The sequence below is a fragment of the Anarrhichthys ocellatus genome, unplaced genomic scaffold (assembly GCF_004355925.1).
Source record: "Anarrhichthys ocellatus isolate YVR2014 unplaced genomic scaffold, GSC_Weel_1.0 scaffold9, whole genome shotgun sequence".
NCBI classification, from domain to species: domain Eukaryota; kingdom Metazoa; phylum Chordata; class Actinopteri; order Perciformes; family Anarhichadidae; genus Anarrhichthys; species Anarrhichthys ocellatus.
The window spans coordinates 5,837,076-5,863,857 of record NW_022280039.1 but is presented as its reverse complement, the minus strand read 5'-3'; the positions used below and the strand labels follow the sequence as shown (position 1 = coordinate 5,863,857).

General features: G+C 39.6%; 1 protein-coding gene across 2 annotated transcripts in view; it reads right to left on the bottom strand.

The window, feature by feature from the left end:
• LOC116384433 (leucine-rich repeat transmembrane neuronal protein 4) overlaps nucleotides 1-21,764 on the bottom strand; it is a 42,311-nt gene extending 20,547 nt beyond the window's left edge. The window contains exons 1-2 of one of the 2 annotated variants that reach the window (XM_031849073.1): nucleotides 21,043-21,764; nucleotides 19,007-20,547 (exon numbers count right to left, since the gene is read on the bottom strand). In XM_031849073.1, coding sequence (XP_031704933.1) covers nucleotides 19,007-20,547; nucleotides 21,043-21,094 — 1,593 coding nt within the window. In that variant the 5' untranslated portion in view covers nucleotides 21,095-21,764. Of the gene's footprint in view, nucleotides 1-18,957; nucleotides 20,548-21,042 lie in introns of both variants that reach the window. The other variant, XM_031849075.1, reaches the window with a different exon arrangement.
• Between the last annotated feature and the right edge of the window lie 5,018 nt (nucleotides 21,765-26,782).

Genomic DNA, 26,782 nt, shown 5'->3' with positions numbered 1-26,782 from the left:
GAAAAAAATGTTATTTAACTACAGTCAGCCATACTTTGACTTTCTGTCTTCAAGCTAGAAGTTGATTTGCTGTGAATAAGAAATGGTACGAAGCTCTAGCGAAAGTTCAGACTTTACTTCTGAATGCTTAGGCCTGTAGTTTATTTTTAATATGTCTTACCATTCACTCCTCCCACGCAAGTTCACTCATAATTTCCTGCTTTCTTTGTCTGGGACTGTCAATCATGTTATCAGCGGTTCTCATCAGCTGGTCACATCTATTCGACATACCTACATTGTTAGCCTATCATCTTGCTAATGTCTATTTTTAAATAAGAATCTCTTTTTGCTTTTAGTACGTTCATGCTGCTGTTACAGCGCCCCTTCACCTCCCCACCACTGCCCGCTCTTATACCGCCCACAGATTCCTCATTTCATGCACCTCATCAGCCAGCTAGCCTCAGCAGAATCATCAGCCACCACCAACACAAGTGTTTGGACTCCATGGGGGGATTTATCTTGCTGCTGCTCAGGGCAGACACCCCCTCGATTACAAGTCTCCCTGTAGAGCTCAAGTGCTGTACAGTAACAAATGCTGTTCTCTCACAGGTTTTGTGGCTTTACTTACGAAAATGAATGTGCTGTAATTCTCAGATATCCCACAAAATCAATTTGTATGTAACCCATGCAATACCAAACCAGGAAGTATAACCAGGAAGTTTGGACTGGTCAAAGAAAAACGTGTCTTTCACTCAGAATAGTGTTCATGTGTTGCTGGACTTTTGAAGGAAAACTCACAATAAATGGTAACTTCTTCATAAGATATTAGAGGAACTGTTGTATGTGTCGCAATAAAGTAAGCACTGTCTGACATCTACGACTCTGAGAAATCATATCTGACATCTTTGTACTTTGTACTAAACAATTTTACAGATCTAAATGCTCAATCTTGACTCATGAGTCATCACAGGCTTTACTCATCGGGCATGTCTCTGCATACTTTATATCAATCACTTGAGAAAGGCTAATGAGCCCTGTGGTCTTGGCACTCACAGAGCTACAGTGTAATCAGCAAAGGTGAAAAAGTACAAAAGATGTGAACTGACTCATCTTTTCTCAAGTCACAATTTATGAGATCCAAGTCTAAGGCTTGTCACATGTCCACATGAAGCCACTTGTTTAGTCAATTCACAATAGGATTACATTGACAGAACCATGCAGAGATGCAGTTAATTGCTAAGAAGGTGAGCGAGATAAATATCACTTTGACATTAACATTTAGCTCAAAGCACCACTGTCAAGGTACAGCTTCAGAGAGTTGCTAACATAGTCTTGTTTTGTAGTACTTGCATTTGCAGTCAATCTATTTAACAATAGAGTGGTGCAGGCGTGACATATTTTTGTAGGCCAACGAGGAAGTTAGCGTTGCAATTGTTCCTTCAACAATGAGCCAATGGGATTTTGGAATCATGCAGAAAATGAGCTCTTGAGCAAACACAAGTCCTACATCTAAGAATCTAACCAAAAACCCATTAAAAAAACATTTCTAAGTCTAAATTTCAATTCAAAATAACCTATATTATGTAAAAGATGAACTTAGCATGAATGCGGTCACATTTACAAATATGCGTAAATAGCCAATTAATTATCACTGAGTAAGTGTAGACACATGATTCAAAGTTGTTGCCTCTTTTCTCTGTGTTCTGTCAGCAGGAGAACATTAACATGGTTCAGGCTGTATCAGCCCCCTTCTGAACAGACCAATCACTACGAGGCACTATGTCGACAAGGACATGAGCTCTTACTTGCTTACAACAAGTAAACACCACCAACAGTGATCGATCGTTTTTTTTCTTCTTTTTTAAAGAATACCACCCTCTGCATGCGCGTTACTTCACTTTCATGGCCGAGCTGTATGAAGAAAGTGTGAGGACTTCATCGTAGCCCTGTTGGAGGGTGCCGACATTCGGCTTATATTCTAGTAAGTAATTTATTCCATCTGTATACAAACGACTTTTACCTGGAATGCATCAATCAAGGTTGTAGTCAAGTGCAGTATGTGCACATTACATTTATATGTGTTGAAAACAATTATAATCCACAACCATTTAGAAATGAGTTTTTGCCTGTGATGTACTTCTCAACGTGTAAATGCAATTGATTTGGACAGTACTACCTCTCCACAATGCCAGTAAACATCTGTTTTCATTGTACGGCATCTTAAGTCTCATCCACGTCAAATAGCTGGAGCAGATCCCAGTGTGCATTGGGCGGAAGACAGGAAAACACTGTGGACACTGCCGACACACACACACACACACACACACACACACACACACACACACTCGTGTTGTCATGACTTATAGGGACATTACATTGACTTATATTCATTTCCTTGAGACTTACCCTAACCGCTACCAGCCTACCAGGTTACCCTAACCTTAACTTAAACCTAACCTTACCCTCACCTTAAACCAAGTCCTCACACTAAAACATATTGGTTTATGGTATGGGGACATTTTGTCCCCATAAGGAAGGTGAGTCCCCACAATGTGACTGTGTAAACAGATACATGTCCTCAGAAAATGTGTAAAACATACCCAGTGCACACCTACACACACAGACACACACGGCCATGCTCTCATTCACACCTTGGAGCGTTTTGGAGTGATCAATGCACCTGGCTTGATTTCAGTGATTGTATGGATGTGTGTAGTGTACAGTAGTGTAAAATATCACTTAGGCAGATGTGTGTGTGTGTGTGTGTGTGTGTGTGTGTGTGTGTGTGTGTGTGTGTGTGTGTGTGTGTGTTAAGACTGTTTTGTCCTAAAAAGCTCATCACTGAAAACAAGAAGTGCAATTTGTTATTATGTTTGCTACAATACACTATTCAGCGGGACATCTATTTTCATGAGGTAGAGCTCTTGTAAATTTCAGACAGTCAGAGAGAAAAGAGGCAACAAAGTACCAGCAATGTGGATGTTGCTTCTTTGCTTGCTTTACTGCAATGTTCTTATCTCGACTGATTAGACACTGAGTCATACACATGCAGCTGTTTAGGCAGTAATTCACCCCTCAACAACTGTTAACGCTGAAGTTGTATAGCACTATACAGGAAATTAGTTGTAAAAATATGTCTCAGCAAAAGGAAATGTTTTTTTGTCCTTCTTGAAAATCCCTTTTTGTTGCTGAGCTACTTCTGTCTATATAGATAACACTGACTCAGATAGCATCAATACCAAAATTGAGTGCGGCTTAACAATGAAATGTTATAGATGTCATAAATTCTTTTTGCATTCTTGTTCATCTTAATGGCAAGTGCTATTGCTAAGAATATAAAGGTATGCTTATGTTTCGATAACGTAAAAAAAAAAACTGTCTTAAAGAAATAGCTAAGCTGCAAAGAAAAGCTACAGATTCACTGGTGTATTTCATTTCCAGCGCTCAGCTACAAGAGCCGAAATACGTCATCATTACTGGCACAATCCGCCAAATGAGATTCCTTTGCAGAGGGGTTGGGCTCACTTTACATAACCGGGTGAGAAGTTCTGCCGATGCGCCACCACGTTGAAGAGGGTCGGCTGAGGTTTTTCAGGAACCTGATAACCTGCATCATTGATTCTTGTTAATAGAGCCCATAGCTGTTGGCTTCCACATAAGCTATGATTAATTGAAGCAATTTTGAGATGTCAGGAAGTTCAACTTTAAGATTTTATTTTCTCCAATTTTGCAGTCATATCACGATAGTTAGAGTTCTTCTTGTCCATTTAGTTGCTCAAAAATTCAGAATGTAATTAAGGCCGTACATTATGCAAAATCTGAATTATTACCACAAAAGTAATTCCGCCAGAAAGTGGCCCTTGCTGCACTTATTGTAATCCTACTGGAGCTTCCATAATCGACTGTGACAAGCCTTTCTGTGACTGTAACCAGTAGTAATATAAAAACACAGTTAACTATGAGAAAAATTCATGAGACTGAAAAATCTCTCCATTCAGCATCTTTGAAGTACATTAACGGGATCATGATTGAGAGTCAGCCAACACACACTCGCGCTTCAGGGGTTGCTTTAGAGCCCTTGTCATGGGTTTCCAGTATCTGTTGTGGTAATTGTCACTGAATTGGAAAATCTCCAGCCGCCTGACTCGTAAATTGCTGACAAACAGATGATGACTTATTCATGATTTCCACAATGAAACTTGTTTTCCTCCCTTTGCTGTCGGACGTAGCCGCCACCATGTACCAACTCTTTGGTAATGAATGTCACTGTGTCAGTGTGTGTGTGTGTGTGTGTGTGTGTGAGTAAGCTGTAAGAGAGATGTCAAGCCGGGCATGATTCCAGCAGTATGTTTGAATGTGCTACTCTTTGACTTGTGAGTTGATGCGATGTAGATTGAACTAAATGCTGCTGCTCATAACGATTCATATCAGCAGCCTTGTTTTTCTGCTCACTTGAGACATCTGAATGAAGCTCCTTTCTCCACTAAGTCAAGCATGAAACCAAAATATTAAGTTAGAGAAAAAGGAGATATTTTACAAAGTGTGCTGCTGTATCGCTGTAGCGGATAGCAGAAAACATCACTAAAAAGGCATTGTGGGCAATAAAATGCTCTGCAGAGGAAAATAGCTTCCATCATTGAGTCTATAAAATTACATTCTGAAGCTGCTTTAATATGGAGGATTACATTTGCATTTAAAAATGGTAGATTGGATTTAATTTGCTTTGACATTATATCACAAAATCAGGGTTGAGTCAAATAAGGAGCAAAAAACTAACAAAGAAAAAAAGACTGGAAATACGAGGACAGTTTGTGTGCAGTAACTACTACACTAAAGAAGAAAATGACCCCTCAGTTCTGCCACTGCAGCAAGCTGACTCATCTGTGCGATAAGGAAATGGGGACTAACGGATATCAAGAGTCACCAAAAACAGGGAGACAGTTAACGTCAAACATGCATGAGCTGCAAGATCAATACAAAGTCCTGATCTCCAATTGATGAAATGCCTCTCCTCCTGGCTGCAGGGATAATCTCACACGCTGATTTAGCTGCGGTAGCAACGCTCTGCAGAATATGCTGTACCCCTGCACTTTGGTCTCTTGTGTTTTGAATCTATTTGTTACATCAGAATTAGATCCCATACAGACAGTATATGTGGGAGTCTGTCCACCTCAGAGAAACAGAGCTCTGCATCATGAGGGACTTATGACTTTTTTTCTTTTAAACCATGACCATGATCTCTCCCTAAACTTAGACAAGTAGTTATTATTTCATGAATAGTGCGGTGCCTATTGCTTGGCCATGGGGTCTTACTGCTTGCAGCTTTCTCAGGAAACGCTCATCCCAACAACTTTACACTCAACACTGCGCTTCTTTGGGTCCTGAGCAATACACCTGTCATGACATAGTTGTGTCCACAAGCTTACGCGGACATCGACGGAGAGCGAGCTGTATGCAGCATGCCTTTCGGCCTTGTAACAGTTAACAGTGCTCCCCTCTCAATACGCAACACAGTGTGTACATAGTGCACTTCTAATAAATATGTGCTTTGAACTCAACACTTTCCTTCTTCAGGTTCTCAGCAATACACAATCCAAGTTTGAAGTCAATTGGATGAAGAGAAAATCAAGAAAGTCAAAGGACATACGTACAGACAGACAGAGACTCCTTCCATTTTAGAACAGGTAGAGACAGGACAAAAAAAGAAGAAGAGCGATATTTCTGTGAGGTAGCTACACTGTTCTTTTTTTAATGGACTTGATGAAGTGCCAAAATAAAGTGTAGGACACAAGTTCAACATATCGCAATTTGAACTGCTCTTGACTCTCTGATAGATCAGAGAAAATCACTGCACTAATATACTGACGCAGACCGTTATCATGGTAGCCAAATTATTTGAAGAAATATATAAATATATATAGCTTACACAAATCGCTTAGGATCACTTCCTGACTAGTTTGCAACCAGCTCATGGAATTTTTGCTTTTGACTTAAATCTTCAATCATAAAATCCATTTGGTCAGTTTGTTTCAGAACACATATGACAACGTCAGAGTCCAATTGTAAGCGGGCCGAGAGACTGAGCTTTTCAAATGGTCTTGTCTGCACCAGAGTTTGATTGACAGCTTTCAAACGAACCGTACTAACCAGGCAAACACACTAGAGCTCGACTGAGCCGAACTAAACAGGTGTTGGCGCGGCATCAACTCTCTAGGTTAATTTTAAGAAATGTAACATTTTCCAATTGCATGCAAGTGATAACATCTTTCTCTGAGGTGCGACTCATTTGATAAAAAAACAAACATGGTTCTATCCGTTTCATCATTTTGATTTGGCCTCATAAACAAGTTCCCTTTCCATACCTCAATAATCTCGATATAATATGGCCCGTTAAAAAACAAAAAAAAAGTTTTTATCTCAATATGTCACACCCAAGTTAATTTGATTGCAGGGTATATAATGGCCAGACAAAAAAGCTAATTTTCCCAAAAAACTAGTTCTGGTCCTCTCTTGTCAGTATATCTCATGAGTTCTTTGTTTTGATTCCCTGCAAAATGTCCTACAGATTTCTACTAACTGTCCAAAACAAGACCAAGTATACTCTACTGTGAAGAAAAGCATCACCTTGTGTTTGTCTACCTACTGCAGGTTACCTGGCTTGTTGACCTGTTGTTTCACTGACTGAGGAAACATGGCCAGAGGAGGATGTTGGTGAAAAAAGACACGGCACTAAAACATGGAGTATGGTACCTGGGGAATGGATAATTGTAGGGAAAGAAACAACTGAGGTCTGTTTAAATTCTGCTCAGTCAGAGCACATATAATCCTGACAGGATGATCTCTCCCACATACTGCATGGTGTAGATAGTGTTGTTTTTGTTTTCTGCGAATGACCACATTCACTGTCATTTTGCCCAGCATGGACTGAGATTTTATGCTAATATTTGCCTGATCGCTACTCACTCAAATCCAAAAAGCATTTTAGATTTTGATTGCTAAAGCACCCCGCCGATCAGAGCGTATTACATGCCTTTCACATGGGGCTAGTAACAATGTTCTTCCAGAACAAAGGGCTCACCCATTTGTCTGATTCAAAAAGGAGACATTGGCACACAGAGTGAAAATGGAGAGATGAATCCCTCGCTTTCCTCTACCTGTGCACAATACATGTCACAACAAATCACACGCCGGCAAATATTCAATTAGGTACAGATGGTACACAGAGAAGGAATGCTTCTGACTACAGTGATTCTCCACTTTATTATCAAATATCAAGACCAAACCTTCTGCTGATCCAGCAAAATATGTCAAAATCTACACAACGGATTGGCTCAAAGTGTTGGATTCATCATCTGTGAACATGACATTCATTTTCCCAGATGATGAATCCTCATGACTACCCATGATCCTTTTGAGTTGTGTGATGACTTTTCCTGTAGCGCCACCAGGAGAGTTTTCTGAGTGAAATATCTCGTCAACTGTTTGATTTATTACCATGACATTTGGTACAGACATTTATGTTCCCCAGATGATGAATCCTAATGACTTGGTGATGACCTAACTTTTCATTTATTAGGTCAGAAGTTTAATTTGTCAAATATTTTAGTTAGATACCAAATACTTTCTAAATGACATTAGCCTCAGCTGTACTTTGTGTTCAGCGTTAATCAGCTAACCTTACGCTGCTAATAGACTTAGCTAAAACTGTGAATATGGAACATATTAGACTTGCTAAGCATCATAATGTAAACATTGTCATTAGTCAAGTTTTCATTCAAATATCTCATGAATTTGGACTGAAATCCCCGAATATTGGCCAAAGTAAGAGCAAATTAATGTAGTTACTGTTCATGTGAAATTTGAAGTTGGACTCTTCAAGATGAACAGTTGGTTTCGCAAATTCTATAGATGGGTACCATTAACCACTGCAGAAGAAGAGAGTACACACCTTGCATCACAGATCTGATCTTTTAGTCTCTCTAATGAGGGGAAGCACGACTTATGTTTAAGTCACATACGTCATGTACGTGGTGATTTAATTGCTAAGTCTGTTTTTATTGCACTTCGTTGCATTTTTCTGTTATTGATACATAAACATTTCCACCTCGGCCAAATTTGAAACACACTTATTGCGAGAAATGTTAGTATGCTGACATTATTTCGCTCAAAGCACCGATGTTCCCAAGTACAGCCTCACAGAGCTGCTGGCATGGTTGTGGCCGCTTTGCCTTGTTTAACCGTTTCTTTAAACAGTTGTTTTCTCTAGTAAATATCTGTCATTGTGTCAGCGGTGCCTATAGACCACACGGAAGTATAGGAACACCTCCAAATAATAGCGAACAGAAATGTGCCATTCTTAGGGGGGAAATCTCCCTCAAACACATGCAGCTGCCTGACAGGCAATTCACAATGAGGAGGATGAGAAGTTGGCAGATTTGCTGCATCGTTTTCAGTTTGTTCTCTCTGACTCACCGTTTTGTCCCATCAGACAGACTGAGACATTGTAGCTACATGATGAGGGGGCTTTAGTTTCTGGAGAAATCACAATACTATTCTTGAGGTACACTTCCAGCATTACATCAAAATCCTGTCTAGTGGAAAGAAATATAAGAAACTGTCCTTTCTTTATGCGGAGGAGGGTTGAGTTACAAACAGCAGTCCACCAACTTACTGGGACATGTTGTAATGTGCCAAGTCAACACTATCCGCTCTCTTTTAAGTATCACAATTAAGTTATTTTGCAGTGAATGAAAGTGACACAGTAGGCAGAACTACAGCACCTAATGCAAATTAACTTAATAACCCTAATTAAATGAATCATAATAAAATGAAGGGGTTAAATCGGCAGTAACCGCTTCAAGCTGAGTTGAAAAATGAACGTTGCTGCTGTGACCATAAAACAGCATAAAATGCTATGTCAAAAAAGTTCAAGTTGTATTTTTCTCTCTCCCCGCAGCGTCCCACTTTTCATAAAATGCTAGATATGCTGTCAAATTATATTAAAGCAGAAATATCACAGATTGAGTGAGCAATTTTTTCAACAAAGAGAATCCAGGGCTTGTGATAACTGATTGTTAGATATGCTGTAATAGGACACTCAATATGAGATTGATATTTTTGAGAAGTTAGGAGAAATTTACTGATTTCTGCAAATACTTTTTTCAGGGGAAACATTGGTCCGGACTCCCAGAGAATTGAAATAGTTATTTTGTTCCTCGGCTCTAACTCAGACTGAAGACTTAATGGAAAAATCTTCTCTTGGATTCACTTACAGTTATGCATTATCAATCTGTGGTGCTCTGTGCATGCCAGAAGAGATTTAGCATTGAGGTGACATAAATTACTTTTTGGTCACCCAACTTCCCTCAACTCGCCACACCGGTTTCGACTTCAGTTAACGATTTCCTGCGTTTCCCTAAATGCCTTTCGAAAGCTGCCAGAGAAGTGAGGGTGAGCTTGTTGCTTTGGGCCGAATGTGCCTGTTGACAGTCTACACAGTGATAGCATATAGGGCGAGTCAAAAGAGTCACACCCCTCAGTCAAACCACAGCATATCACGAGTCTGCATTGCATTGTGCTCTGTTGAGGCCGCTGTCAGCAGAGAAATTGGTTTCCGTGCCTCTTCTATAATACATTTCTCTTTTATGATGGAAGGTTGAATGCCGGTGTGAAATTGAGCGTCCGTCACCAAAACTAGATGTTCACCCCTGAAGTTGAAATGTTGCAGTGGATGAATTGCATTACATCCTGAAACAACAAACTGAGTCCAGAAAAGCAAGGCACCTCTTCAAATATAGCAGAGCATCAAAATTGCTTGATAAAGTAGTTAATTTAAGGCATTTATAATAATTGCTCAGATAAGACTGGAAATTGACAATTTACGACTGTAGACCAGGGGTGGGCAATTATTCTTCCCAAGGGGCCACATGAGAAACAGGGACTGTTGTGGAGGACTGAACTCAATCCTGCTCAATATTATTCCACCTTTTTATAAAAAGCAGTAAATTGTATGGTTTTGATAAGCTGTGAGATTTAAGAGTAAATATTATGATCAGTGGTGGAATGTAACTAAGTATACTTGCTTAAGTACTATACTTATGTACAAATTCAAGGTACTTTACTTGAGTATTTCCATTTTATTCAACATTGTACTTCTACTCCACCACATCTCAGAGGGCAATATTGTACTTTTTACTCCACTACATTTGATTGGCAGCTTTAGTTACTTACTTTGCACATTGTAATTTTTCAAACCCTTCCTAACTACCCAAGCTGAACAACAGTGTTTAAAGGTGTTAAATGAGCTCCACCTAAACATCTGCAGCAGGAATAATGATCCAAACTTTCTTTTAATTTTGACCATCATCATTCCCTAACCTTGACCAAGTGGTTATTATTGTAACCATGACAACAACCCTTTTGCCTAACCCCAACCAAACCGTAACCATAGATATGTAAGATAAGAAAACAGTTTTGGTTTAATTTTAGCATTTTTACAGTAAATTGTTTTGTATAAGGCACTGACAAATAATGTTGTCCTGGCAATAGGGACATTAAGTCAGAAAATGCTTATAGCTTTTATATATGTGTGTGTGTGTGTGTGTGTGTGTGTGTGTGTGTGTGTGTGTGTGTCGTTCTGGAGAGCATTTACAAACGACACATTTTATTGTTTGATTTCGGAAAAGTTAGCCCTGCTTGCGAAATGACTTGATGGATGGCAACATCAAACTGTTGGTGAGGTCTGTTCAGACTGAAATATCTCAACAGCTTTTTGATGGATTGTCATGAAATTGTGTGCATTCGTGGTTTCCTGAAGATGAATCCTAACAACAAATATTAGCATTCTAACTTGCTAAACTAAGATTTTGAACATCAGCATGTTAGTCTCTTCGTTGTGAGCTGGGTAGCATTGAGATCACCGCACAGCTGTGCATGAGTGCAGCCTAACAATGCTTCTAGCACAGCTGTGCACTTTATTGCTGTAGCTCAACCCTTGTTTTCAGTAACACATCGAGTTGATTATTGACATCAGCAATTTTCACCGAGTGTGAGATTTTCAGTATCTAGAGAGGGTTTCCATCAAAACAGACTTAATTAACACAAAACCGGTTTCAGCTGATTCACCATTGCCGGAACAAAAATGGCCTCGACCACAAAAGAGAAGAGAAGTTTAATAACCCATTAAATATTCATCATGGTTTATGTGTGGCTGCAGGAGCCGAGGACCACTAGAGATTGTGTGATGGGAAAGGGTGAATTCATTTGATTTCTCTCTGTCTTTTTACCCAAATTAGTTTGGGTAAAGATGGGTCCTCAAACTCCATTTTATAATTTCCAGAGTTCTTTGTTACAATACATTGTACAGTACAGTGCATGTACGGACTCACCTGATTTGTTTATAACAGACAAGTTAATTTGATCTTGAGCTTAAGTGAAGGACTAAGTTATTGTGCAATATCAAGTGCATATCAGAGTTAATGATGTTGTCAATCAGTGCTGACCTCAATTTAAAATGGAGGTTTGGAGGTCAACGAAGCGATGACTTTCATTTATTTTTCCTCAGCGGCAAAATGTTTTCTCAGTGATCTACTAGCGACTATCACTCGTCTGGCTTTAGGCCTGCGAGAGTCTGTAATGATCAGTCAGAGACACAAATAGCAGTATACATTCTGTTAATAAGTACATCTAACCCAGAGTGAAATTCAATATTGTCTGTGTTGAAGCGTGGAAGAAGAACATCATATTTTCCGCCTGTGCCAGATTAAGCTATTAGCAAGCTGGCGCATGTTCTATTAGTACATCATAATGAGAATAATAAAAACAGGAAAACATCGATTGGATGAAAGAATAGATGCTAAGATTAATTATTATGAGACAATAGAATTGCCATATTCATTTTAAACAAACCATGCTAGACGACAGGCACAGATCTTGTTTCGCCTCTTGTGTTGTTAAATGTATTCCACCTACTCATCAGAGCAGACATCACATCTGCCAAAAGTCAGAATCATTAATATAGCAGTGTGGATATTTGGGTGAGATCTCACCCCACGCACAGAACAAGCTGAGAGGTGCTTAACACCAAAGATAGGTCTGACATCTGATGACGTGCATTTGTGCTAATGAATCCCACTGCAATATTTTAACTCGGCATGAAATCACAGCCTTGGCTGGAATGAAATGGGCAACATGTCCAGATCCCAACTGGTCACATGCTGGCGCTTTGTCAGACCCCTTGGCATCACTTTCTAAAGCACTGGGTGGCCCAGCATACTGTCGCAGTAAACACGTGGTCAACGTGTGAATTCAAACAAAAACACCTTCTTAGCAACAAAACCACTTGGTTAGATGTAGGAAAAACATCATGTTTTGGCTTAAAATAGGTATGTAAATCAATTGAAATATAAACAAGGTAACATAAGTACTGAAAACACGTCACAAACATCACAAATGTAACTTCAAAACAATGCTAATTCCTTGCTAGACTTAAGTGTTGCTGTCTCTGTTGTATAGTATGTCTGTTACCCTCGCTGGCATATACCAACCCCCTAATTCTAATATCATTTTATTTTAACATGTTTTATGACAAACTAAAATCCTTACTTAATGTACTTACTGTATTAGGGGATTTTAATATGCATTGGGCTGAGAAAACAACCAAAACAAAATCTTTGTGATCTCATTCAAATAATTCAAGGCCCAACCAGGGTTACCCAATCATCACAGATAGATGCTATTTTGTACGAATAAACCTGAAAGAATAATCTGCTTTTAATCTGCTAACAGTTATGTCAGATCATAATCTAGCCTTAACTGGAAGAAATCTAAAACATCGATTTCTATAATGACAAGAGGGTAAATGTTTTTTTTTTGTTTACACCAAAAAAGTCCATTTGAGGATAAATGAAAGCATGTTGGCCTAAATGACGTTCAGCAGCCTGGTGACACAGAAAGACATCTAATATCATGATGGACAGAAGCAGTGAGACTAAAAATGAATTTTGCAAAAAGGTCTCACACTCTCGTAAAAGAAATATAATCGATAATGAGCATCTTTGGAGGTTAATGAAGCTGAGAGACATGAAGGCAGTTCTTGGTTTACTACAAGAGAATATTTTAGGAGTTCAGTTTAGTTAAAAATAAATAGATTGAGTACACGGTTTGGCCAATAATTTTGTTGTAAGATCAAGAGTTCTTGAACCTGCAAATAATGAATTTCCTGTTTTCACAATTGAAAATGTCTCCGAATCTGCTGTAATAAAATAACTCAATTGCCTAAAAGGGCCTAAGTCTAAGGATGTCTTTGATATTGATGCATGATTTGTTAGAAATTATAAATCCATATTATGTAAGCCTTTTACCCATCTGACAAGTAACAAACTCATATGGTCCGTTTTCTTGGAAGGCTGCAGTGGTGACCCCTGTCTTTAAATCAGGTGAAACAACTATCCAGTCAAATTATTGACCCATTAGTATCCTCTCAATAGATTCTAAATTTGTGGAAAATGTAGTTTGTGATCAGTTTGTCTCTCATTTAAATGAAAGTAAATTTACTCTGCAATTAGGTTTCTGAAAGGATCATTTGTAAGAAACAGCAAATAGCTTTTTTATTGAACATGTAAAAAGTCATCTTGATAATGGTGTTGTTGTTGGAACTAGTTTTTTGATTTTAAGAAGGCATTTGACAAAGTTAATTATGACAGTTTAAAAACTCTCTAAATTGAATTTATCTTTCAATGACTTATATGGACGGCTTCTTAAATAAGTGGAAACAATGTACTAGAGGGTTCTAAGTGTTCCTCATTTGCTAGTTGTAAAGTAGGGGTCCCTCAAGGGTCTATTTTAGGACCAATATTATTTATTATGTATATAATTAAAAATATAGGCATCATAATTGACGCAAACCTGTCTTTAGGGTCATCAAGCAATGCTAAGTGTATTCTGAATAACTTTCGGGCATCAGTTGTCTCGGTCCGCTGCACAGCTTTTTGTGCACACAATAATGTTTCCCCATCTGTGTCATTGCATAACAACCTGGTCACAGGTTTGACTACACTCAAGCCTGGGTCCTCACTCTATAAACAAATCCTAAAACAATTTGATTAAAAGCCAAGGGATCATCATGACTGTAATATACTGAAAAAATAATAAAATTAGTTTTAATAGTGCACTGTCCCTGCAAAAACAATCAAATGAATGAACGTTTCACCACTAATAATGGTGTGGATGGGTTTGTATTGCAGTCTACACAGATGCTAAAGGGTGCCTTGAGCGTCGTTGTCAGAAGCTGAGGGGCGTGAAAAAGAGTCGGTATTTGAAGCCCTGGGAAGGAGAACGGGCTGAAAATGGAAACTGTGTAAATTCAGCTTTTCATACATTTCGCTAAATCTATCTTTGGCATATCTAGAGACTTGTACATAGTTAGTATAGAGTCACTATTGAGTTCAACATTTTGGGAAATACGCTTTTTTGCTTTCTTACTGAAAGTTAGTTTAGAGGATTGGAAACCGGGTGAAATGCCTCTTTCCTTAAAGTCGTTAAGGTTGCCAAGTAAACTATTAAATATTAAGAAATATTCATACAGCTCCCTGTATGTTGCTTTTACACTTTGGTTTTTGCAGATATTTCATTTAAATGAGATATAACTTTGCAGTGAACTTTAGAGGAGCTGTTCGTATATTATTGTTACTGTTACGTCCAGTGATTTTTCCTCTGAACTCTTATTGGAAGAGAGCTGTCTCTCTGTATGTTTCAGGCCTGCTATGCCCCTCCTGATCGATCACACCTGAGTGTCTGAACACCCACACCTGGATCTCATTCAACAATCAGTGGATCTCCCAAAAATGGTGTTCCTCCCCTCTTGGCCCATGAGCTGTGTGTTTCCAGTGCTGCTGTTAATGAGTTTAATGGGTAAAAGACTTGGTGACTTTAAGGAAGCCTTGTAGCCTTGATTCAATAGAATAATTGAGATTTTATTTAATGGTTTGTGTGGGTTCTTTTGTATATTTTGACCTTGGAGATCCTTGATTTTTGCTTCAGTTTCTGTAATATTGTTTTTTTCTCTTCATTTTCTTTCTAAAAAGAATGAATTATTTCACACACACACACACACACACACACACACACACACACACACACACACACACACACACACACACACCTTCTCTAGTTTTTGTGCTAAGTGAACAGCAGCACCTTCATATTTCACATACATAAGTGCATTCATTGCCTGTTGCTCTCCTGAGCAGTTTATTTGGCTTGACTGCAGACAAAAAAATATGAACGTGAAATTTGCTTTAGAAAAAAAAGTTAAATTTCCATAATTACATGACCGGTCCCCAATGTCACAAAACACATTGAGCCACTGTTATCATGGACAAAAATGTATTAGTGACTTTAGTATGTTTTTTCTTTCATTTCATTACCGATGACAAGTAATACATTACACTAAAAAATGTTTTGTATGGGCTGTTACAGCCAATTTACTTAAAAGGCGGTATCTCCCTGCATTTTACTGCATTTGGGTTTGAACGGAGCTGACCAAAGTCCATTTTTCACAAAATCATCAGGTATGATACAAGATAAGTGGTCTACTTCTGTGGACCCATGGATCATTGCCATCCTCAGTTGCAGTAAATTTCCGATTCCACCAAACAAGACGATGACCAAGAAAAATGAGGATTAATGGAAAAAGATATTGCTTCTTGTGGAGTTACTAAAAACACAGATTCTTTTTGTCATACAGTATGTGTGTTACCTTTCATCGCTGCATGGTGTGTTGTTTTATCATAAATTACACCAATACATGCTTCCTACAACATACAAACTGACGTGTCAAAGAAATGACGCACCCTTTTTTGAGAGGCCGTTCCACTAACCTTTCTTTGGCAAGTGAACAACAAATATTGAAAGCTGTCAAACTTCCTTCGTATGATGGAAGCCTGCCTTCTGTGCATTTACGCACGGATGAAGTACAAGCTGCCATCTTGGCAAGCCGAGGCAGAATATTTTGATCGCTCATCATCTTTGTTTCTTTTTCGTGACATTTCAAAGATGGGGCTCATATTCTAGAGCCTAAAAATTAAGCAAATGTTTGTTGAATAAAATGTACCCACAGCTGCAGGATTTGTAATAGGCAAACACTGATTAGATCCATAGGAGACCTTAGTTTTGAATATAACCGGGAGCAGGATGCAGAGTGCCACATTTCTGATTTCAAATGAAGGAAAAATAAAAACAACTTAATGCATAATTAAGGCTTGTGCTGGCTTAAATTGTTACTTTAAAAACTAGTTTGCTCATCAGAGTGTTAACATTACAATGATCCTGACCCTTTCACTTGTAAGAATTAGTGAAGTTAAAAAGTGTAGTAATTTTTGGTCTAGCAGTTAAGAGAGCATTTCTATCAGTCAGTTAGATGCACCAGCAGCGGCGCACCTTCCTTTCTACTCACTTCATCTGCTCTCTCACAGCCCACTTTAATAATCTATGAGCAGGATCTGCTCAACTTATTCATTCTTGCAAATTCTGCCCAAGTACAAGAATCTCCTTTGGCTGAGACGGCGGGCTTTTCACTGTAATATTTTCTGAACTAACTTTGCAAGAGATGATCCGTGGGTGGACGTTCACCACTGCAGCTGCTCTGTGAGCACAGAAGTGGATGGCATTCAAGGGAGAGAGGGCTTTTAATAATGTGCCACAGGAAGACCGTGGAACCACACAGTTCAAAGTGTTCATCGAAATTCATTCTCGCCGAGTTCAGTTTGCAGTTTTCGAAGCCAACTTGTTGAGCTGGGGAAATCTATAGAAACAAATTTACTCCAAGTTAGTCTAGGCATGTGCAGAAGATAACAGGCTTCAATTACAAAGCTCTTTCTCCTAATTGAAAATGCAGCTAATAGCCTAAGTGCTTGCTATCTGGGATAGCTAAAATAATGTGCAGGGGGCTCACTATGGGGGCATTTGCTTTTGATTGTTGGTTTTGAACCCTGGAGCAGCCTTTTTTCACATATACAGTATCTCTATCACTTGCATCTTTCTTGACACTCTCCACTGTGTGCCATTCAATAAAACTGAAAGGCATTCTCATATATCAGGAGACACTGTGCTGCATTGCCTGTATTGTGATGCTAATTGCCCTAGACACGATCACTGCACATCACAGGCTTCTTGCAATGTAAATTCTGATGCAAGTTTTAAACATTATACTGCATTAGATCAAATAATGCAGCTGTTTGAAAGTATAAACACATCATTCTAACTTGCATACAAATCTGGTTGTGGTTTGGAAAATCCTCTGCTGTAGCATGTGTTCTTACATTACATTGCAGTGTTTGTCACAAAATTTAACACACACATACACACAGAAAAAAAAAATCCCATTACATTTTTAACAACTAAGGCTGCTCCCTTGAGCTGTAGAGGGCAAGGAATAACAAAGCTGAGGGAAGTCTCGGCTCCTTACCTCTGATGGGCTATTAGTTATTCTAGCTTGCAAAAGCCCCATTAGGTCTGCCATTTAATGCTCCCATGCCACATTCTCACATGAAGGCTACAAGATTGATGAGCCGACCACCTCACCTCAAGCTTCCTGTGTGTTTGACAAAATGCTCTGCCACAGATAATCGGACAAAGACCTGATTTAGCTACCTGTGTACCTCATAGTATTTGACGATACTAAAAACAATGAAACATATTTGTGCGGGCCTCTCCAGTGACTTCAGTAAAGGACACTACAAGAATGTAAGTGGTGCTACAGTGCAATCTACTGACTTAAGACATGTTATGAAATGATTTATAGGGTCCAAGTGGAATATAGAAAATGAGCTGTGCAGGAGTGTGAGAGAGACCTTTGGCTCTGAGCTGCGCTCACAGAAAGATGTCTCCTGTCCTTCACAGCAGGTGAGTCCGACAAAATGTGCGGCTATACGATTCCAGTAGAATGACGTCTTTCCCAGCACAACATGTCCTGTTACTCACATTTAACCACACTAGCAAATGAAATGAAGAAAAAAAAGATGCTGGACAAAGAGAGACAGATGCATAGCATTAGGGGGGGGAAAGACTACACAGGCAAAAAAGCGCCTAATTAAGCATGAGCAAACTGATTAGTCCCTCAGTGTCGTACCACTGGTTCAGAGTCAGCCATGTGAAAGAGTCTGGGATGAGAATTTCAATTTAAACTTTTTGGACAAAAGTCTCACTTGTGTAGCCGAATAGTTTCTTTATCTTTCTGAGATTACACAAAAGCAGCATAATGAAGTTTGTTGCTGCAGAAGTACACTAAAGCCGGACAGAAATCAAGCCCAACTGCATAATTTATCTTTTGTTTGGCTGCAGGCCTTTATATTGTTCTCCACCCTGCGGTGAATGTTTGAACTTTGTAAATTAAACTCCTGACTAAAATTCTAAAGTACATGATTGCTTGAGGCAGAAAATGAGAATGGGACATATAATCAGCTGGTATGATAGTAAATATTAACATATTCAATACAGCACAAAACCAATTTCAAAACTCACAGGACTCGTGTATTTGCTACTACAGCTGTTGTAGCAAATACACAGGATAGGAAAGGACCCCCTGCACAGTGACTTGATCTTATCATTTTTTATCATTCTATTTCGGACAGCAAGCCATTTGTGAATAAATAATAGGCTGGCTGATAATACGTAGAATCATCAATGGGCTCTTTTATGTCAGGGATGACAGATGTACCTACTTTGTGCATAATGCATCTTGCTGTATGTAAGTTCTCCAAGGAGAGGAGCTGCCACTGCAATTTCAGCTAATGCAAATCATATTTTAGCAATAAAACTGTATGATTCAGAGCAACAGCTGGGTAATCATATGGAACCGAACAAACCCAGCATGTTGTAAAACAAGTCACCATGCACTGACCCTTGCTTTCTTATCCCAAAACAGACAAGAGCAGACGAGAAAAAAAAGTAGTTTTCTCCGCAGATTGTTAGAAAATTTACCTCTCATGCCTCGCAGTGGAAATGGATTTTTGTAGGGCAACGGTCATACCTCGCATTCCCTGGAGCCTGAGATGGTGTATGTGTAAGGTCCTGTCCCATTAACCAGCACATCCATAGTCTCTGAGTGTGAAGGTTTGTAGTCCACATAGTACTCTTGCAGTGGTGAATTAAGGGAACGCTCAGTCTCCCGTGCCTTTTTCTGGCGCTTTTTAACCGCCGAGCGCTGCTGAAGCTGTTTGATGCTGCTGGGATAGCGCTTCCATGAGACATAGATTACCAGTAGAATTATAGCCACAGATAAGAGGAGTGCCATGCTACCAGCTATGATCTTGTGGAAGGACACATACTCAGTGTCTGGCAAAGGGATGGTGGGGGAGGCCTCGGAAGGAGTAGGGGAGGCTGTCCTGTTCCAGACCAGCTTCTTATCCACCACAGACTGTGTGGGGAAAGGCAGCAGCTCAGGTTCAAATGCAGAAGTGAGGGGCAATGTCGTTGAGGGGATGGGGGCCGGTGTCACTGTACAGATGTTATAAGTCTCCACCACATCTGTCACTTTCTCACCTTGTGCCTCCTTGGGGCCAGCACAGATCATTGCGGACTCCTTGTTACCCTTAAAGGCCTTGAGCCAGGCCACCAGGGGACATATGTTGGGGTTACAGTACCACAGATTACCAGCCAGACTGATGGTGGTGAGGGAAATCCAAGCCTCCACTGTCTGCTGAGACACATTGCTGAGCTTGTTGGAGTCCAGGTTGAGAGTCTGAAGATTAGGGAGGCATTGAAATGTACTTGGGTCCAACACTTGGAGATCATTTCCAGAGACGTCCAGCTTTTGCAAGGAGGTCCACATCCACGGCAGGCCCTGGGTTAGCAGTTTGATACGGTTCCATTGCAAATAGAGCGCCCGCAGGTTAGTCAGGCGAGGGAAATGAGCAAAGTTTATCTTTGAGAACTGGTTGTGCTCCAGATGAAGCTCGATGAGTTTAAGAAGTCCTGCAAAGGCGTTACGTGTGAGGCTCCGTAGCCTGTTATAGCCAATATCAAGAAACTCCAGGTTACGACAGTCAAGGAAAACTCTCATTGGGACCGTTTTTAAAGAGTTTGACCTCAAATGTAAACTGAGTAGTTTCCGTAGACCCACAAACTGATTATGCTGGAGAACCTGCAGTTTATTGTAGGAAAGGTCTAGATTACGTAAATTCGGAACGTCGTGAAAAGTGTTGTTTTTTATTTTCGTGATCTTATTCGAGCTGAGAATCAGTTCTTTGAGCCTTCGTATCCCATGAAAAGCCTGCCCGTCCACATCACTGATGTAATTGTGGTCGAGGTAGAGCCAAACAAGTTGACTCAGGCCAGCAAACTGGTGGTCTCTGAGGTTCATCAGGCTGTTGTAACGCAGGGAGAGGCCCTGTGTGCCTACAGACACATTGCTTGGAACGTCAAGGAAGGCATTGGATTCGCAGTATATTATTTTCCCATCACATCTACAGCTCTGGGGGCAGGGACGCTCACGGATGCCGCTCGGAGCAGCAAGCAGCCAGCCGGGCACCACCACTGTGAATACAAGCCATCTGACAAGCACGAGAAGTCCTGCAGACACACAGAAAAGTGATAGACTGAAGAGCATAAAACACGCACAAATCAGGATGAATAAACACAGACGAGAAAAGAATAAAACCGAATGAAATAATAAATTAAACTGAATCCGTGAACCAAACGGTAAAAACCCATACTGTGTTCTGAGGCATTTGTTAACAGAAGGGGTTATTTGCAGCCTACCTCATTTGCATCCCTGTGTTCATGTCAAATCTAGGTTCACACTTACATTCATTACAACAGCCAAAGTCATTTTTTTGAGACATTGGAAAGGAGATTGATAACCACATGCAGCAGGCTTTATCCATCAAATAGTTACTGAGAGAAAAAAACCTCCATCAGGTCCTCCAGCCTGCAGTCATCACTCACAAACCGCAGGGGCCAAAGACACCAGCAACATTTGCTTTGAGTGAATTGTAATAATGAAAACGACTGAAGACTTTGCGCAGAAATGCAGAACATAAGTACCTTGCGGAACAGAGTACATACCCATATTTGCGCGGTGTCGGCTCCTCCTCATGGTTTGGACTCTCTGTTGCATGCGTCCCAGGTCCACATGTTAGAAGCACTCGGCGTTTTGTCCAAGTAGTTGGACACGCACCCAGGATGCCTGAATGCTCGGAAAATGTACGCACTTTGCGCGACAGCCAGATCTGCTTTGCGCACAGCCGCACACCTGTCGGAGATGTGAGTAGCTCCAAGAGATGCTCATCAACCTCTGTCTATAGTTTCCTACGTTACCGCACAACATCAGCAGGATAATGCATATTTCAGCCCGCCACCTTACAAAGCCCTTGGAAGGACGCACTCAAGCTCACGAGAATGAAACTGTTGAGCGCGTAGCTGGAAAATACATTTTAAACACCGAGTCGCCAATTGTGAAATTTAGGTTTAAGTGGCAGAAAAGACACCGGAAACCGACCAAGTGAAGAAATTTGACAGGAATAAACTGAGGTCCAAACCCGATAAATTGGATGTATCCAGATTCAGATGTGGACAGCGGAGGGAGAAGGCGCAGTCTTCTGTAGATTAGACCCGTTGACCGTGGCATCAAGAATGCATCAGTTGTGTAGCAACAGGAATGATGTTGGCGTAGGACTAAAATGAGCTCAGTGATGCTCGTTTCAGGACTTGAGATGCCCTCTCCTGGTCACTGAATGACTCTCCGCGGCCCACACCAAAGTAGACTCCATTGTCCTCGTGAGCAGAGCCTGCATATCAATTAAAGCAGAGGAATGGGGAGTCTGTTTGCTCGCATTAGGATATTTGTGAAGATCTACTGCCAGTCAGACACTTCTGAACAGCCTATATTTCAGCATTTTAGATATCTCATGCAACGCGCTAACGGAAGACTGAAATACAAAAGAAAATTAGAAATTAGCTTGCTGAGCAGTGTTTGTAACTTTCGTGCCCTAATATTTGATTATGTAATATTATAAATGCATTAACAATTAAGGAGCATTTGGATGCTGCAGCCGGTTGTTGTCCAGCTGATATATCTTTAATTCATGCTTATACTATTGAGGAGTTTCATCTTTAAGAATGCATCATATTTTAGAAGTACATTTTATGTTTTGTACAATCGTTTATAAAGTAACTATGTCACTCAAATGCATGTAGATGACTAAAAAATGTAGTGGAACAGAATTGTAGCATGAAATAGATAAATCCAAGTACATACCTCACAAAAGAATTCAATTACGTTATTTTGAGTAGATGTTGGCTATTTTCTTCACTGTTATTTGTCGAATTAGGCATCTGTTTGCTGCAGTTTAAAGCACCAATTGCTAAGTTATATCATATATGTACCTGTCACTGTATCAGCGGTATATCGTGTGCTATTTATGATTGCATTGCCTGTCTGCAAAAGCCACACAGTTGGCAAGAGTTTTACCACCACTAACTTCAGTGGCTTTACTCTGGATCTGAGAAACTATCAGGTATATGATTCTTAATTAGTGCTGCATAAGCAGGTGGGCCTTTAATGAAAAAGGTCAGCTAAGCCTAAGTGTTCCCATAAAACAGTAACAAGCGAGAAAAACAATGTACATGGTCGTCTACAGGTATAGGATCCACATGATGGCCATTTCCTGTAAAACATTATTTAATCTACATATTGCTTTCTTATATTTTCTGACTTGAGATAATTACCAAAATCACATTGTTTGAAGTGTAACCAGTAATACAACATTATTTTTGACTGCAGTGTAGATTCAGTATACAGAGAAAAACAACAGATGGGTTGCAGAGCGTGTATATTTTTATCTCATTATTTGGTATTAAATGTCATTTTTTTAATCCAGACCAAGAACAGAATATTTTTTTCCAAAGCTCATTGTTGCGTATTGACACAGAAATGTGTCATGTGTAAACAAAATGTGCTCTCAAGGCCTCATAATGGGACTTTGACTCAGGATCGAAGTCATCACTTCTAATGGGTCCCTCTGCCCTTGTACTTAATGAGTAGCGTAATTACCGGTGATGGACATTAATGAACTCAAAACCGCAGATAGTTCGTGACAGAGAAATCGGTGGAAACAAAAATAAAACTGATGCATCTAGCACTTCAGTGGCAGTCATTGATTTAATTTCTATTGTTCGATCAATTAGCTAACCAAGGACAGGACATAAACATGCACACTCTTTCTCTCTCACACACACACCAAGGTGACTGGAAGAATGGCACATGCATGAGCCCTTACACTGTGCACAGGCTTGAATGTCTCCTTGCATGGATGTGGTCTGATGATGCTTCCAAACTGAGCATGGATGAATAAATTCAGTCTTTGTCAAACTCATGTGACTAAATATGGTGCACAAGATTAAGATAGAAGAGGTTTACACATTTTTAACAAACACATAAGACGTTGACTAAAACATACCAGCATGTTTGGAAATTATGAGACTTGTGTCATCTGCAAGACGTTTTATTTTATTATTTTGTCAGTAGCATTTGAGTGATCATTAGAGGGTAAATTTGAATGGCCCAAGAAAGGAGCCTCGAGGTACCCTTGAAGGGATTGTTTCAACAGTGACATAACACAATGTATACTTGCAGTCATCAAACAATTAAAAAGCATTCCAGTTTTAACCCAAATCTGGATAATATGTCAGTTTGTCAAAAGCATTTGAAAGCTCAAGAAGCATGTGTTTTGGATGTGGGACTATTTTCACCCTTTCATATTGTTCAGGGATCGTGCATTTTATGAACTTAAGGAGTTTGTGGTTTATGGCACCTGTCAACCATTAGGTCCCCACTTCACACTGGAAAAAAAACAAAACTTGTATTTCCTGCTGGTCCCCTGTTTGTTCTGTCTTTCAGTGTGGCCCTTCATTTCGCTGCTGCTGCTGGCTGCTGCTGCTGCTCAACCTGCACACCTGAGACCCATCAGCTCATGCAGCTCATCTACACTCCAGTCCTTGCCAGATCGTTCAGTTACCAACATGGCATTACACTACATTACAGTCATTTAGCAGACGCTTTTATCCAAAGCGACTTACAACTCAGGTTCTATCACATTCATACATGTACCGCTGGTACTGATGCCTCGGCCAAACTTAACACTAGTTGCATATCCTCATGTTTACCTGAACTTTGTTTAACTGTGCTTCTACCTGTGCCTCAGGTTCATTCGCTGTCTGAGATCTACAGCATGCTTTTTCTGCCTGCTCTTCTCTGCCCAGCTCACTCAAACTCCACTCCGACTAGTTTGCATAAAATGCACTTTAAACTGTTACCAGATCTTGTCCGAGTTCTGCTTTTAGTCAAAAATATGAATTGATCATAACAATTTGGACTATTGTATCAAACAATTATTGACTTAAAAACACAAATGCACATATCTGTGGAAGCCTCTATTTATGATTGGAACCAAGTTTGTTGTAATTTTTAAGAATATACTTTGAATTCTGGTCTGTCCATCATATGTGGTCACTGAGCTCTTTATATACAAGTCAAAGCACTTGGTCTGAATATTTTCAAATCTGTTAATTATATGTGGAAATTAATATTCCAGTGATTCTTATTGGGGGGGGGGGACTCAGTCTTCAATTTTAATCTCACTCTTACAAATCACAGCATGTTGCTGTAGTGCAATCATCTCAGGCTAAATATGTTTAAATTCCCTGTGATCTCTGCATCAATTCTTATTAGTTTGGTGGAATAAATCTGACATGACCCACTTTCACATTTTATCTGGCTTTTTCGGGGTCATGTTGCTACTGACATATGTGAGCAATGCAGAAATGCATGGATCAGTAATCAATAAAGTTTTGCAGTAATAGTCAACTCTCAACATTGGAAAAAGTTTTACAACTTTATTCGCAGGAATTTGACTGTTTGGCAAGACATTCTCCAAAATTCTCTAAAATGGCTTATGTTTCAGAATGTCATGACCCCCTGACTCCTTGATGATCATCTGTAGTTCTTAATAATTTCCCCACAGGCATCGCTGAATAAAAATTAACCCCTCAAGAGAACAGAATGGTGCTCTTTTGACATGAGAAGCATGGAAACCCAAGCTATAAACAATACAGGTACCAAATGCACTCACCTCACTTTGCAAATAACTCAGCAACCAAATTGCTTCCTATGAAACTTTAATGACTGTCTGTGACTGACTGAGGCCTGAATAATAGAGCACGGGGTGGACCTGCTTTTTTGCAGCATTATGAATCCCACTGAAACACAGTGTCGAAATGGATGAATAGTAAAATAATTCGATCGAAGAGGGACTTAAAACAGTGTTGAAGTAGCTCCTATTTACCCGGACTCCTAAATGTGTTAATTAACCGGCAAATTACACATAATACACAATATCCAATCAGCAGTTAAATATTTCTGAGAAGAGGGCTCATCCCAGAACATCTGGAACTTTATCCCCTGCTGCTTCTATGATTCAAATGAAGGAGGAAGAAGAAGTACTGCATGCACTTACTTATTTTTCTCTTTTGATATGCTAATGATTGGATATTTACTTTGCTCTGATTATAGGTTATCTACAAAGTGGTTTCCTCAAAATTGATCCTCAGTTTATCCCACTTCGTTGATGGTGCCTGTTCATTGTTCTTATTTAAATAAAAGCCCTAAAAGTTGTGCCTCTGCTGGACGATTCTCAGAGCGCTGAGGGGATTCCTGGAGTTTTCTGATGATTAAAAAATGAAGAGTTTTTCATCTGACCTGGATTCATATTCTGTTTTATTTCAAGGAACACAGTTTTTAGTATGTGTGATAAGCATCTCATGTCTTTAGACCAATTCACATCGTGAAACACCAACAACAGTGGTGCTCCACCTTTCACAGAGTTAATGAGAGAAAGGTGCTTGAAAACACCATTAAAACACTATATTAAGTCTTTGCTTCAGCAACATTTAACAAACTGATTTGGCAGTCTACCTTTTTAAATATTGCTCTCATGCATAAGAAAACACACTTCTACAAGGAAGCCCGTGAGGATCAGCTGGTAATGCATTATAGAGATGTTGATAATGGGCTTCTGCCTTTAAATCCTGCATGAAATAACCACTTAATAGTTCCCTGCAATATTGTCATTTTCCTGCATCACAAATGTAAAGGTTCTTCTTTTGCAATTCTTTTTATTTTATTTTTCATTATTTCCTTATATATAATGCATCATGCACACACTGCACAAAAGACCAGGGGGCATAGTTGTTTTTGCAAAAATGTGTTCAGCCTTGTGCCAATAATGGTTCTTCTCCATTAGGGAAAAACCCCATAAACACGGTTAAGGCTGCAACAGGTAACATTTATAAATTATCATTTATTCAGAACCAATCAAATAAATTAAAAAACGTATGACGCACAGAAGCCCCAATGTTATTTGTGTGCAGACAGGAAATGTGAGAAAGCAAAATACAGCCAAATGAGGAAACGTCAATCTGTCCTGTCAATCATATCAAGGCCTGTGGAGGAGATGCCTAAAAGGCGGTGTCCCAAAACACATACTCAGAGTCCTTAAGTGCATGTTCATGGACTGCAGGGCATGTATTTACTGTCTGAAAAACATACAGCAGTTAAACCAAATGTACACACGCGAATCACACTGAATCACATTTGGATTAAGCTTCAGCACTGAGGTATTTCTAAAGTCACTCCACTGATTGTATTTGGTGATCTGCTCTCGCTCTACTGTTTATCTATTATTCAAACCTTTGCTATTTTGTGGTTTGTAATGTTTTCAAGTTGTCATTAATTGATGTTTGTGGCTTG